At 41.5% G+C, this 14,168-nt stretch overlaps 2 protein-coding genes across 4 annotated transcripts; one reads left to right on the forward strand and one right to left on the reverse strand.

The window, feature by feature from the left end:
• Positions 1–604: 604 nt before the first annotated feature.
• rundc3aa (RUN domain containing 3Aa) lies at positions 605–13,881 on the reverse strand. 2 transcript variants are annotated; one of them, XM_034089018.2, is made up of 11 exons: positions 13,619–13,881; positions 5,219–5,334; positions 4,931–5,064; positions 4,738–4,823; positions 4,399–4,488; positions 3,476–3,556; positions 3,231–3,396; positions 2,860–3,017; positions 2,204–2,317; positions 1,950–2,056; positions 605–1,508 (listed from the first exon to the last, which is right to left on the reverse strand). In XM_034089018.2, exons 1-11 carry the CDS (start codon positions 13,723–13,725, stop codon positions 1,366–1,368), a joined length of 1,302 nt encoding a protein of 433 aa, XP_033944909.1. In that variant the 5' UTR covers positions 13,726–13,881; the 3' UTR covers positions 605–1,365. The 2 variants fall into 2 exon arrangements, with proteins under 2 accessions (XP_033944909.1, XP_033944908.1); XM_034089017.2 differs by having other exon boundaries at positions 5,207–5,334.
• Positions 6,592–11,771, forward strand: zwi (zwilling). Of its 2 annotated transcripts, none has more exons than XM_071204009.1 (2): positions 6,592–8,267; positions 9,262–11,771. In XM_071204009.1, exon 1 carries the CDS (start codon positions 7,820–7,822, stop codon positions 8,066–8,068), a length of 249 nt encoding a protein of 82 aa, XP_071060110.1. In that variant the 5' UTR covers positions 6,592–7,819; the 3' UTR covers positions 8,069–8,267; positions 9,262–11,771. The 2 variants fall into 2 exon arrangements, with proteins under 2 accessions (XP_071060110.1, XP_071060111.1); XM_071204010.1 differs by having other exon boundaries at positions 10,111–11,771.
• Positions 13,882–14,168: the final 287 nt, after the last annotated feature.

Consider the following 14,168-nt stretch of genomic DNA (forward strand, 5'->3'; position numbering starts at 1 on the left):
GCGTTTTAAATTCACTAACAATATAAAAACCTACCCATCTCATACAAATCAAAGAGTGCAATTCAGTGTTTTCTAGAAAAGAATGAGTTTAGATAAACAAACCTCATCCTCATTATTCAACAATAATGTAATTGTTATTTTCCTTTTATTCAGTTATATATTAGCTACATGAGATGTCGTGTTATTATTATATAAAACCCCAGTCTGGTGTGTTACAGGCTCCATCATCTTAATGGATACTTGCAGGTTGACTGAAATGTTATGGCTAATGTCACTCAACGATTTCCATCAATCTGTAGAAAATATTTCTCCAGTGCAACCTTACTTTATAAGTACTTGTTTACCGATAAGATACATTATATTTTGTATTACTTTTAACCACAAGATGGAGCCAGAGCCATAGACTGTATCTTTTTTTGAATCACTGCTTGATTGCTTCAGTATTACTTTTTGTTTCTCAGAAAGATTCAATAAAGATACCTGTAATAATACAACATAACTGATTCATCACCCTTTTTGATAACACAGTGCAATGTACACAGATACACACATAATGGAAAAAGGTTGTTTATTGCAACACAAACAAAACTGAAAATTAAAATAAAAAATAAATAAATAAAAAATACTGCACTTTAAAATAAAATCAGATAAATTAATATATGTGGTAGGCTATGATTAAATAGATTGAATAAATAGGTGCACAGATTGAAAGAGTGTTTATTACTTAAGCAGGAATGATATGCACGTCCAGGCTGACCCCAGATACCATTCAGTCACAAACTTTAAAACATACTTCTCAGTGCTATGTCTCTGTATGGACAGTCATCCTCGCCTCTATACTGATAATCTGTATTTCTTCAAATGATCCTCACTTCTCTATTTGCAAGTGGCTGCATCCAAAGAGCTTCAAGTGCTGTTTTGGTTACATTTTTGACAGATTGAGGCGCACAAACACACAGACAATGCCACAAAGGAAGAAAACGGATATCGAAATAAGGAGCAACATTGGAATACATTTTAAGGAAATTAATTGAAGCTTTGGAAAAAGGTCTGAAAGGAGTTTGCAGAGAAATTGCATGATCGGGATTTACAGATAGTGGTTTTGCGAGAGTGTGAGACAGGAGTCGAGCGGATAAGGCGAGGTGAAGGGAAAGAACCAAAAGAGATGGATCCTTTTAGCTTCATGGTGATTTTACTCTCATGTGTACAAAAATCCAAAGATGGTGTCATGACTTTCCCATGGAGCTGTTGATGGTCTTGGTGCATTATGGGTTGGAGAAGGATTTTGGTCGGTTTATGGTCATCGCAGCATCACCAGGCAGACAGGCTAGGGGTTGTATCTCTGTGGTCAATGGACTGCACCTCCTAGCTGGGAGTGAGCGCGGGGCTGGGCTCTGTGCTGATGTTCACCAAACACTCGCTGGACTTGAGGCTGGCCAGGGACTTGGAGCTCGGTAAAGAGGCCAGAGAGCCACACAGACCCAGCATGGAGGGAGTGTTGTCTTTCCCTACAGGGACAAAACAGAGAACATGCACAATCAAACTAAGCCTCTGATTGTGCATACTTCAAGCTGCCCACATGAAACACCATGAACAGCCATCAAGCCTGCCTTTGTACGGTGATGTATGTGCATGTGCATGGGTGGCTGCCTCTGAAAGGCTTTTATGCAGCTGTGGAAGGAGCGCAAATATATTCCTACTCGAGCAGAAATGTTGCAACTCTACAACTGTGTTTTTTATACTGGAATACATAGTAAGTAAGTCAAATGTAGTTGTAAAATGTAGTTTGAGAAATACATACACACCTATATATACACACAAACCCAACTGAAATCGGTTTTAGATAGACAATTAAAAACTAAATATCTCACATTTGTATATTGTTTCCAACTGTCAGATGAAGCCTACATGATGAATGTACAGCAGTAGCAGTAAAAAGGTCATTTTACCTGCTGAAGTCCAATCAGCATCTCCATTCTGTCTCCCATCAATCCTCTGAGAGTCAGAGTTCAGACTCATTTCAGCAGAAAGCAGCTCCAAACTGTGGAAACTCCTCCTACATGGACACAAACATAACCTCAGCCCAAATACCTGATGGTCTGTACATTGATTGCATCTATAAACATCTGCTTATGAATGCTATGTGTTTTATTTCCCAATAGGGGTCTTATATATTTAGATGAATGAACTGACACCAGTTTACCTGCGGAAAAGCTTGACATCACCATGGTTGTTTGGGATTGTGGACCACTGGTTGACCAGCGGGATGGAAAGATCTTTAGCCAGATGGGAGGTATCACAGGGCATGAGGGCAGTGCTGCAGGACACACAGAGAGCAAATCATTCAGTTCAGAAGCAATAGCTTTCGTTGAGCAAGCAAATAGTATCTCAACGTCAAAGGTGGTGGCAATAAAAGAAAAACACACAATAAAATAGCAAAGGCCTGTTTTTTCACAGTTTCCCAAAGCACCTTACATTTCCTTTATCTACAAACAGACCAACTTCTTTCCTTTTATCAAGGACTGCAACTTGAAATCAGATGTTTCAGAGTAAAACATGTGAAGTATTGCATCATTAACCAGCATAATCAAAAATCTGATCCGCGTTAACTTTCAGTTTATTTTCATCTTCCTTATAGAAGAATGAGTTGTGTCATTAAGTAGGTCACTAGTGTCATTACACATTTTCTATTGAGGAATAGAATAAAAATAACAACTGTTTTTAGTTGTATTGTTATTTAAAACTTCTTTTAAAACAAACAAATGAATGTAATCCAAACAGTGATGCGATCTGGAGCACATGTTTATATTTGGAGCTTGTTATTTAGGTAAATGTAGTCGAAGTTTGTGTGTTTCTCACAGTTGTGCCTGCAGCTCCAGCACAACCGCCTCCAGCTCCTTCTTCTCCTGCTGGCTCTGCACCGTCAGCTCCTCCACGTTGGCTCTCAGGTGCTTGTTCTCCGTCTCCACATTCTTCAGCTGAGACTCCCGCAGGCGCACCAGCTCCTCCAGGTAACCCTGCAACATGAAAATAAGGAGACGAGTGTGTGTGTGTGTGTGTGTGTGTGTGTGTGTGTGTGTGTGTGTGTGTGTGTGTGTGTGTGTGTGTGTGTGTGTGTGTGTGTGTGTGTGTGTGTGTGTGTGTGTGTGTGTGTGTGTGTGTGTGGAAGCACACAGTGGAAAATATCTATAAATAGCATTCATTTGGTTTTAACAGCTGTTGTTTCTCACCTTCTGGGCATAGACGATTTTAAACCTCTGCTCCATCTTGCGGCACTTGTTGCTCCAGCTCTCCTCGTCGGTCACCAGAGGGATGTAGGGATGCTCGGGGACGCTCTCCTCACTGTTGCTGCTGTCCACACTGTGACGGTCGTCCTCATCACTCAGGTAGTCGTAGCTACACAGCACAGAGGCAACAGTTATGCAAAACTGCACACAATGTGATGCATAAACTGGAGTTCCTGGATCAAGCTCACCTCTGAGTGAACTTCAGGTAAGGTGTGTAGTCGATAACAGCTGAGGATTTCCCATCCAGAGTCTCCCCCTTTAAGCAAAAACTGCACAGAAACAACAGAGACAAATCCTATTTAACAAACCTGAAGGGTGTATATTATCATTAAATATCAATGTTTTTAAATATAGAATGGAGCCACAGTTTGGTTTTATATGTATACAGTCTGCATGTACAATGTAAGATATAATAACCCATTTTAGTACCTCAGCCAGGCGGGATTTGGCTTGTTTGTTGGTTTGTCAGCAGGATTGTGGAAAAGCTACCGGCCCACTTTTCGTGAACATTAAAGGATATTCGAAGCATAAGGTGGATACATTCATTTTTTTTTTCACTTCGGGAAACGCTCTGTGTGGAGGTCTTCACTCTGAAGGGAGCTTCTAGTAGTGCATAAATGTCAGACGTACTTTCCTTTACATAATTTAAACAGTAATATATTAAACATGAGAAAGTGCATACACATCATCAATGTATTATTCATGAATACATACTACCTACTAATACCTTAACAGTTGCTAAATGTAGGTGTAGAAATGTGGGGTACATGAGGTCAAAACATATTTGAAAAACAGTGAAATTATATTTATTTGATATATTTCTATAAAAAAAAAAAAACATGCTTTAACTTATTATTTCAGTATTATATGTTAAATTATACTCATACAATAGAATATCCTTACCCTAATGTATATTATATCTTGAAGACTAATTATTGGGTTGAAATGAATGGAACAGGCAAGAAAAGGTTCAAAGACTAACCTAACTTAGGATACTTATAATAGCTTTCAAATATAAGCCACCTAACTTTGTCAATTTAAAAGAGCCTGGTGTGTACTGGTTCATGTACTTTCATATTTAAAGATCAGAGTATGCAGTGTAGCTCTTTACCTGAAGTCAATGGCACTCAGTCCAATCAGCATGCCAGTCAGGACCTGCGCCTCTTCTCTCAGCATAATGGCTCCATCATCATAAAACCTCCTGTCAAGAGAAAGAGTGGTTTCATCTCAAAACTTTAGGATATAATAATGATAAAGCTGTGAAGCCTTTTACATTTTTGATGCTAAACATCTGTAGGAGCTGTGTACGTCCCTCAAAGAAACGTAGGTCTTTGAATTAGACTGATTATCATGAACAGCCATAACCACCATGAAGCAGGTGTGACTTCAAAATCCAAAATATACAGAATAAGAAATGTATTGTATGTCCTTTTAAATAATGGATTATGACCTGGTTGTTCTTGTGTCCCTCAGAGCAGTGGACACATATTCAGACAGACGTTTCTCCATCAGCGCCACCCGAATCCATGCCCGCCCCTGTAAGACAACATCAAAAGTGAGTAGGAACAGATGGCTTTCTGAGCGGCTCTGTCTTGCAATAACCCACACACATACACACACAGTCCTGCATAAAGTGTCCTTGCCTTGGCTCGTGATGTGCTGATGTTCTCTATGTTTTCGATGCTGGCGATGCAGTTGTTCTGCACCTTGCCGCACGCCAGCCGAATATACTCCCAGAAACTTCGCTGTCCATCTGAGCTGAACCAGCTTCCTGAACCTGATACAAGATCACAACACAGCAATGCATCACATCTGCTCTGAATACATGTATGCCCCACTTGTTTTAAATATTTTCATGTTAATATACATTTGTCTCATGGTGGTTAGATTTTTCCATCCATTTCTGTGCCATATGTTACCTGCAGTGTTACCTTTGAAGCGGTGGCTGAGGATGTGCTCTAAAATGGCGGCAAAGTTAATAAACTCCTCGGAAGAGTCGTCTATGGGCTCTGCTGTGTACTTCTCTAGGAGAGTCTTTACAGAGAATCTGAGAAGAAGCAGACAGAGAAAGAAGAATTAGAAAAACACAAGACGGAATGGAGAAAATATGCGAAATGAAGTGAAGGATTTGTACTTTCTGTTGGTTGTGCGTTAAACTGCAGCCTTTTACTGTACCAGAGCAGACAAATGTACTACTGTATTTGAATCCTTCAACAATAGCGGTGGGGAGTTTTTTTTCTCTTTTCTTTTTTGGGAACCACGCCATCTTATTGCACTGAGGTCACCCCAATTGTCTTGTGTACTGCACAATGTACCCCTTAGTGCTTTGGCAGTGTTATCATGAAAACAATACAATTAACCCCCTGTCTTTTCAGCCTTTGTGCACGCTGTGCTTCCAGGTCCCCTTGGGTCTTGTCTCTCTCAGGGACCGGCCAGCATCAAAGAATAATCCAATAACCCCCCCCCCCCCAATCTTTACATGGTGGTCTGATCTATTTAGGGCCGTCGCAGCCACAGCTTAGGGTTTGATTTTTACCCTGCTGCCACACAGGCAGTGGTGCAGCGTTCATGTTAGGAGCCAGCATTCAGGCACGGGCTCGGGCTGACTGCCACTGCTTCTACAATGGGCAATACTAGCATCACCGAGGGCAAGACTGCCATGGCAGTGGGAAGCACCTCCATAGCCAGGGGAAAGACTACTGTAGCTGTGGGCAACTCCTCCGTCTTCAGGGGAGTGACCACCACCTCCATGGGAGACTCCACCATCCAAAGGCAAAAGACGACGGTGGCTCTGGGACGGGCCAGCTTCAGCCGGGGAACCACAACCACCTCCTTCCGCAAAGCCTTGATGTCCAAGCGCAAGAACACCTAAATGGACAGGACCCCTGAAGCCAGGGCCAAGACACCCAAAGCAGCCAAGCCGTCCAAAAAAGACTCTAACAATGAGTGGAAAACCACATTCTTGTCAAGCAAGACCTCCTTCACCAAAGGCAGGGTTTCAATCCTGAGGACTAAGTACGCCATCTCCTGGGGTAATTCCTCGATCTCCTGGAGCAGAACCACCGTAACTTTGGGCAACACCATTGTAGCGGTGGGCAAAACCTCGGTCACACGAGGGGAGAACACCAGCTCTATCGCTACTCTGACCTTCACCCATGGGACCAAGTCTGTGTCAGTGATTAAAACCACCCTCATCAGGGGCAAAGAAACGCACAGCAACATCTACTGGAATTTTCACACATGATTCCGCCCCACAGTTTAAAACCCAAGGATATTTCTATCTGCTCAGTTTTAGCAGGTCAGTAGTAAAAATCAATACAAAAAGAGTTGCTATGCTTATGTTCAGTGTGTGACATCATCTGTTACCTGTTTGCACAAGGTGCATTTGCAAGTAAGAAAGTGCTAAGGGAGTAGCAGAACTAATGGGTTTGCAATCAAGAGTGAGATTTTCCAAAGCCACGCTGAGTGTGTTATGCAAATGTGACAGCAAGAGATGTTGTTTTATGGTGTGTCTGCTTGGCAGGGAGGGAAAATGTGTAACAGTCGTGTGGGATGAATGTGGTGAAGCACAAGAGAGTGTGTGTGTTTTTCATCAGCACTGTTCTCCTGTACATTGTGCATGTACAGTCATCAACTTGTCAACATCTTTGGTGCAAATGTAGTATTTTAACATTGGTTGTTAGCCTGCTTTTCCTTTACATAATTTTTCTCCAGAAAACACAGTTTTGAACTAGAAAAACTGTAATGTAACAATGCTCATAAAGTAACATGTTTAAACACTGCTTGGCTTGAGTGTTTTGTAAATAGATTTGCGTTTCTGTGGGATATATTCTATAACCTAAATGACATAAATGTTAGAAATAAAAGACTCAAAATACTCTAATGAGTTGCAAACAGTTCAGCAAGGACACAAATGGGTAGTAAACAGCATCTAAAGGGACCACACCCATATTTTAAATGGAAGGACAACATAAAAAAGGAAGGGTGTAATTAAAGCCTCAGCTTCACTTGGAGAACATGGAACATATTCCTCCTTTCTCTTGTCAAATCTGTAACCGTGCCACTGATTTCACATATGGTATATACAGCCGTACACAGAGGCGATGTCCTACAATCAGAGGCTATAGGGAACAATGGCTCAGAAGAAAGTGATGTCACCACAGATTGCCCCCGTTGCAACAATGTGTCCTTCAACCGTCCGGTGTCGTCGTGGAGATGGGACAATCACTCCACTGTCCCCGTCCCCTCAGATAGGCTGTGGCCACCTACGGCTGCCTCTGTCCATTCACAGGGACACATGGGTGGTATGTGGCCTTCCACAGCCCACGTCGATCATCTCAAGGAAGGCATTATGTGACACGGGGGTCGTGCTATCCACGCTTAGCATTCTGGTCTGCTCTGGACAGTAGCTGATGTTACTATTACCGCCGAGGGGCAGAGCGGGACGTGCTGCATGAGTGTGCGATGCTTTGCATCGAGTGAGCCCCAAAACCCGTCCTCGAATCTGGGTCAGGAAGACAAACCTCTCCTCAATGGGCAACACCAGCTTCACCGAGGGGAAGACGGCCTTATCCCTGGGCAACACCACCATAAAGAGGGGAAAGTCCAAGATTGCCATGGGGGGCTCCTCCATCACCAGGGGCAAGAGCACAACATCCCTGGGCACCTCCACCATCACCAGCGGGAAGACCAAGATCGCACTGGGGGGTGCCTCCTTCAGCAGGGGCAGCACCACCACCTCTTTTCGGAAAGCCCTCTTCCCGAAGCGCAAGACTCTCTAGATGAAAGGGGAGCTCATTGTGGGGTGGGGGGACTGGCTCAAAATGTCACAAGAAAGGAGAAAGAAGTATCAGAGAGAACATTTGGACATCACTTCAGAATCTGCACGGGGTCTGTTCCAATTGAGAGGCAAAACTGGAATACATTTACTTTTGGACCTTTGACTTGTTTAGAGCTAAGCCGGATTTATCAAGGGACCAGGTCAGTGGCATCTAAATTCTGTCTCATGATGATATCTGCATAACAAAGTGGGATGTTAGGATGTTATGTGCTGTATTCAACCATGACCCAAAAGGTAAGAAATCCACTTAGGTGATTTGCTAGTCAGCACAAATATTGTGTGTTGGGGCAGAAATTCCCAATCATTGTCAATTGAAACTTCCCAAAGAGATATGTTCCTTTGAAATGACTTTGTCTTAAGGAATCCCATCACTAATGACATTTTGTTCGATATGATTAAGTCTAAGACTGTATTATTTATTACGTCTAAAACTTAGGATAAACAGTGAAAGATATGGTCAAATCTGGTTATTTCTGCAGACTTCAAATCACAGAAAATTGTAAGAAATCAAGCAAATTCCTCATTATGCAGAGGGCCAAGCCCTTGGAAAACCACCAAGTGCTCCCATAAGTTACCCATGCCCAGCATAAGCCTGTCATAAATGGCTGCATGTGTGTTGACACAATAACATTTTGAATCAGAATAGATGAACGGTTAGGGTTAAAAACTGTTGCAAAAGGCCATATCTAACCTGATAAGCAGCGTTATCTCAAGGGGAGTATTATAGCAACTTGTGAACTGAAGTCCTTTGATCTGAAGGGGGATTGCTGACATTCCTCAAATGCAAATGGGCGGAGTGGAATAGCATAATGTTCTTGGTACGATTTGACACTGAAAAACAACTGCAGGGCCTTCTGACAAGCTTCTTTTGTGCCCCCTCTCACTCAGCCTGGGCTGCAGCCAAGCCCACTCTCAGCTCTGTTGAAATGCTCTGTTGTTCTCCTCTCTCAACCCTCTACTGTACTTTCACAAGTGTGTTTGATCAGTAGCTCCTAAGATAACCAAAACTGCATTTATCAGCAGTGAAACCTAATCCAAACACATAAGGCTTCACATTAACCCTCTCAGATTCCTTTTTCTTTCCCCTGACTCCTTTCTCTTTCTCTCTCTTCCTCTTCCTGTCTCTCTCTTTAGTCTTGGCATAACCAGCAGGATCAGATGACACAGGCAGACTCCTCGCTGGCCGCAGCATTGTGTAACACCAGCCAGTGCTGTTGTTTATCGTCCTGGACTGTCGGGGGAGACGTCCTGTACTGGATCTGCACAGACAGCCACAATAAAGAATGCTGTGCGCTTTGATAAATATTAAGACAAGAAATTAGAAAATATGGCCCAATAAAAATTGAAAAGACTTAAAAATGCAACTTCAGCAGGGTGTGTCTCTCTCTCACCGGCCCCGTCTGTGAATTGGCATCCAAGCAAAGTGTTTCATGGTCAGAGGAGGTGAATAGGGATTCATGTGCAGTGAGGACAGTGAGGGCATTGGGCGGGAAGTGATGAGAGTGTAAAGCAGGTGTTCGTGGGGTGAGATGAAGAATAACAGGGTGTCACAGAGAAATTGCCGGTGGGAGAGAAGGCTGATCCTATGCTGAGATAAAAAAAATTGTCATACCTGCATATATTACTGCTGTAATTTCACATACTTGATGGTATAATGAATAGGAAATAGGGGAAGAATGCAAAAAAGGCTGCACAAAATCTGAACTATAACACATTGTCATTCCAGACATGAAAATAGTTGTTTTTATTGTTTCTTTCAAAATAAACTGAGAGGTGGAATGTGGCACCTTTTACTTTTGTTTGGGATTTGCACAAGACATTTTGTTTTCCTCTCAGGCCACGCCCCCAGAAGGGCTCAAACCTTAGCCAATATGCAGCACATCGCCACCCTCCCTGTCCCTTTTGTTTACAGAGAGCAGCAAAGGGATAACACCTTACATCAAACCTGTCAACTCTCACTCATCTTATCTATTTTTTTCTCAGGTTCCCCGTGTCCACGGCAACACTGCTCCTCCTGTCATGGACCACTTAGCCAGACACAAGCAACAAAACAGTACATTTTTAAATATATCACAGGCCAACAAGTCACCTTTAAACATATTGCCTTGTGATGTTAAACAATGTTTTGGCTCGGGTAAATAAACTATAGATGGATGGAAATTCCCAATGACTAAAAGAGAAAGATTCAGCCCTCCCATGTTAACATAAACCTGTTGCTAGTGGCAACAGCAGAGACACTGCAGATCACAATGACACTGCTGTCACCATGGACATGATAAATACATCACAAGTCTTTCTAAAGCCATTAAGACAAAGCCCCTCTGATTTGTTCTGATGTGGTCAGGTATTAAACATTATTATAGCTCAAATCTTTAAGGTCAAAGTATAAAATGTAAGTATTGTTCTGGTGAAAGCATTTGGATAAACTCAAAAAGGCCTGAATATTCTGCTTAATAGACATTTTTAAATCTGCACAACTGACTTTGTTATTCTAAATTTTAAATATTTGTGTGTTTAAGTCTCTGAAACTGTTCCCTGTGGTGATGCAAATGTTTGATCAGGTTTTTCTTTATTCTACACAAATGTCTATTGCTGTGCATATGTGTTTTTCAGATGACACAAGGCACTGAAACATTGAGCAGATCTCTGTGCCTGGTGCTGGTGACCCACATTATACCAGATCATGTGAATACACTTTCTTTTTCTGATATGCCAGTTTGTTTTTGTTATGACTTCCATTAACAGACAGGGGAACATGTGACATTTCTGGACCCTAGACCTAAGCAAAAACAGACCCCTTTTCTGAAGTTCCACAAAAAGACATATAACTATATCCAACGACTTGTTGGGAAATGTTAATCTCTGTGTGTGCCGATGGTATTTTAGACGTGTATGATGTGACACTGAGGGAAAAGAGGTCATACTTTATATATACACAAACAATTATAAGGGGGAAATAAAGGCTTGGCCTGCACTAATCTAGCACTAACGTCAGCTCAGTTACTGTGGCCAGGCAGCAGTTAAAGCTGTGAAGGTAAATGTGTCCCAGCAGCAGCAGCACAGAGCCTGGATCCTGTATGCTGCACCAACAAGACGCCCAGTCTGCTTTAATGCACAGCTACTGCTGATTCAGGATCTCTCTCCTAAGAGATCGTACAAACAACCTTTGACTACTTGAATCATCTCTGACCAGAATGGCTTCAAGAAGAAAAACATTTTGCTTTAAACAGGTCAGGAAGTACATGAAAGATGCAGATGCAGCGACACAGACACGCCTGGAAGAAGATGCCCTCCAACTGAAACTAATCAATGTAGTTCATTAGAAGATGGAAAGAAAATGTAGTAAGCATTACTGATGGAAAGCTGTTTAAGATTTATTTATGTCTTGTCTTGTCTGTTGTCTTTAAAAAGCATAAATGATTAAACTGGTTATTAAACTAGGGTCAGGCCAACCCGAAAACAACAATGTTTTTGTTCTCTTGCTAAACTTTCTCTGTTTTGTAAGTCAATTGTGATACTTTTCTTTCTTTGCAGGCATGCTATGTGTTTCATTGTGTGTTTAGCTTTACTGTACCTGTCACTAAAATGCAGACAAGGTCTTGGATAGAAAGGTACTGGAATAAAAACGCTTGATTGTTTGTCTATTTAAGTGTCTGGACTTTGTCTTTTTTAGTTTGTCACTATGTACATTCACTGTATATAAGAGACAACAAAACAGAATGGAGGTAAGAGTGACGAGTGGATGCATGATAAGAAGTAATTATGTTGCAGTCTGATAGAGTCAAGGTGCAAATCAACACCCATTTCGATGCAATAATACATTTGATAAGAGCATTATAAAAGGTATGAAAGTAAAAATGTTATTCCTACAAGGCTCTTGTGATATCACAAAACATTCAAATACTATTAAACATAATTATAGACAGACAGTTGTTTTGGTTGGCCAAAACTAGCTGTATGAAGACATTCATTCAGGCTCTATGAAGACAAATATTTTAAACACATTTTATAGACGAAAAACAGCAACACAAATGAGTTTTGTAGCAATATGAATTAAAGACAGTAATTTTTAAAACACTGAGACAATAATAAGAAGCTTTTCATGACTACAGTTTATTTGTAGTTCACTTATCTGACATCAAAAGGGATATACTGAAAACAACAGCTACTCAGTATCCCTTTTGAGAATAATATATAACTTAGATTGAAATTGTTGGAATATCAATGCAAAACATTGATGTATGTGTTTTGGACTAAAACACAGAAAACAATAAACGATAATTACTAATAATATATCATTGAGTCCATCAGACACTATTTAGTTCATAAAGGATATTTTTTGAAATACTACAATACATTTTAAGCAAACTTTTCTCTATGAGACGTCACACAGGCTTCAGATCCTGGGGTTTTCTACCTGAGAGGTCACAAAATGACACAAATGTAATAAAGAGATAAGAATGAAACACTTATATTAATGTTACACGAAATAAACCAAATGTTTTTAGAATTGTTTTTTTGGTAAGTGCTTTTACATTTCAAGTGAGTATTGCATTCATGTCCTCTTGGCTCATGAACATTTCTACATTTTAAGGAAGGTCAAAAAAGAATAGAAACTACTGACTTAGATCATCCCTCAGTATGATACACAACAGATGACTTAAAATGTCAATCATACGCGAAAAAAGGAAAAACATGACACCAGTGTGGATGAATCCTCGTCACTGGCAGAGCAACATTTAAACACTAAATCAGAGGGATGTAATTTACATGAGCAATTGAACCTCTCATCAGGTGAGTTAAAGGACCTCCCAGCTCTCTGGTGCACATGAGTGTACATCCTAACCTTTCTGATCGATGTATGAGACCGTGATTCTATGACTGCACATCCCATCATAAGCACGCACTGTAGTGTATAGGCTGATGGCTGGTGATGGGGGAGGAGTCCTTGCTCTGCTCCCAATGCCCTTGTCCCATTCAGACACACAACCTCACTGTGATGGAGGAGGACACCTGCTATGAGGTCTGGTGTTACAGACAATATTAACCCACTAGTCTCATTGTTTATCCTTTACAGCTGTATCTATCAGTACAAACAGGAATCAAGCAGGTGTATCAACCTGTTAAACAAAGGTTTAAAAAAGATCCTGCATAAATGCCACATCAAAATATGGAATTTGGAGCAATAATACAACAAAGTGCATCCAGGAAAATGCAAAGGAACACATTCAACATGAAATGAATACTGTAGGTCTACAAAAAGTGTGTCCAATGGCGGGGTATGTGAAGGTGAACATGCACCTGCCTCCGTTTCCTCCTTAGCACTTCTAGAAATATGTCCATTTGCCTGCATTACTGTCCATCTAAATTGGGTCCCAGAATTTTTTTTACATCCCCCACTGTGGAGACATATTACAATTATGAATATGGTAGCATGCAAGGACTGGCTCTTGCAGATGATGCTGTAAATAGAGGGTGTCGTGATGTATACCTGCAAACAGTGATGAGGTTTTTCCGCTCCAAACCGACGCTCCGAGCAGACGCCTTTTTCGATGTCAGACCCATAGCCATTGCTGTGTGAATGCAGCCAGACTCCATCCAGCGGCGGCCCCGGGGCCTCTTCGGGATCCGTGCCCAAGCCAGGACCCCTCCCTCAGCGGGCCCAGTGTCCTACAAACACCCGCTGTCCTTTGCGGGGAGCCACGGATGCTGCTGCTGGAGGAGGAAGACGGGAGAGCGACGAGCAGCGTGAAGGGAGAGGTGATCAAATGTACCAATTCCGGTCAAAACTTTCAAAATAAAATCGGCCTCAGGTTCTACTGTACTGATACCTTTATTCCCATCTATACTTCCGGTTGTATTCAGCGAGTGTCACGCACTTGGCACAGATGAGGAAAATGATGCCGTGAAGTATTTGTTGTACTTGTGGTGAATGTTTTCCCATTCTATTGTGCATTTATGCGTGTTTCATTCAAGCAAAAGCTACACAAAAACAAGTATTAAGAAATTCAAAAAATTAAATAGGCTATATGAGAACAAGT

The sequence above is a fragment of the Pseudochaenichthys georgianus genome, chromosome 8 (assembly GCF_902827115.2).
Source record: "Pseudochaenichthys georgianus chromosome 8, fPseGeo1.2, whole genome shotgun sequence".
Taxonomy (NCBI): domain Eukaryota; kingdom Metazoa; phylum Chordata; class Actinopteri; order Perciformes; family Channichthyidae; genus Pseudochaenichthys; species Pseudochaenichthys georgianus.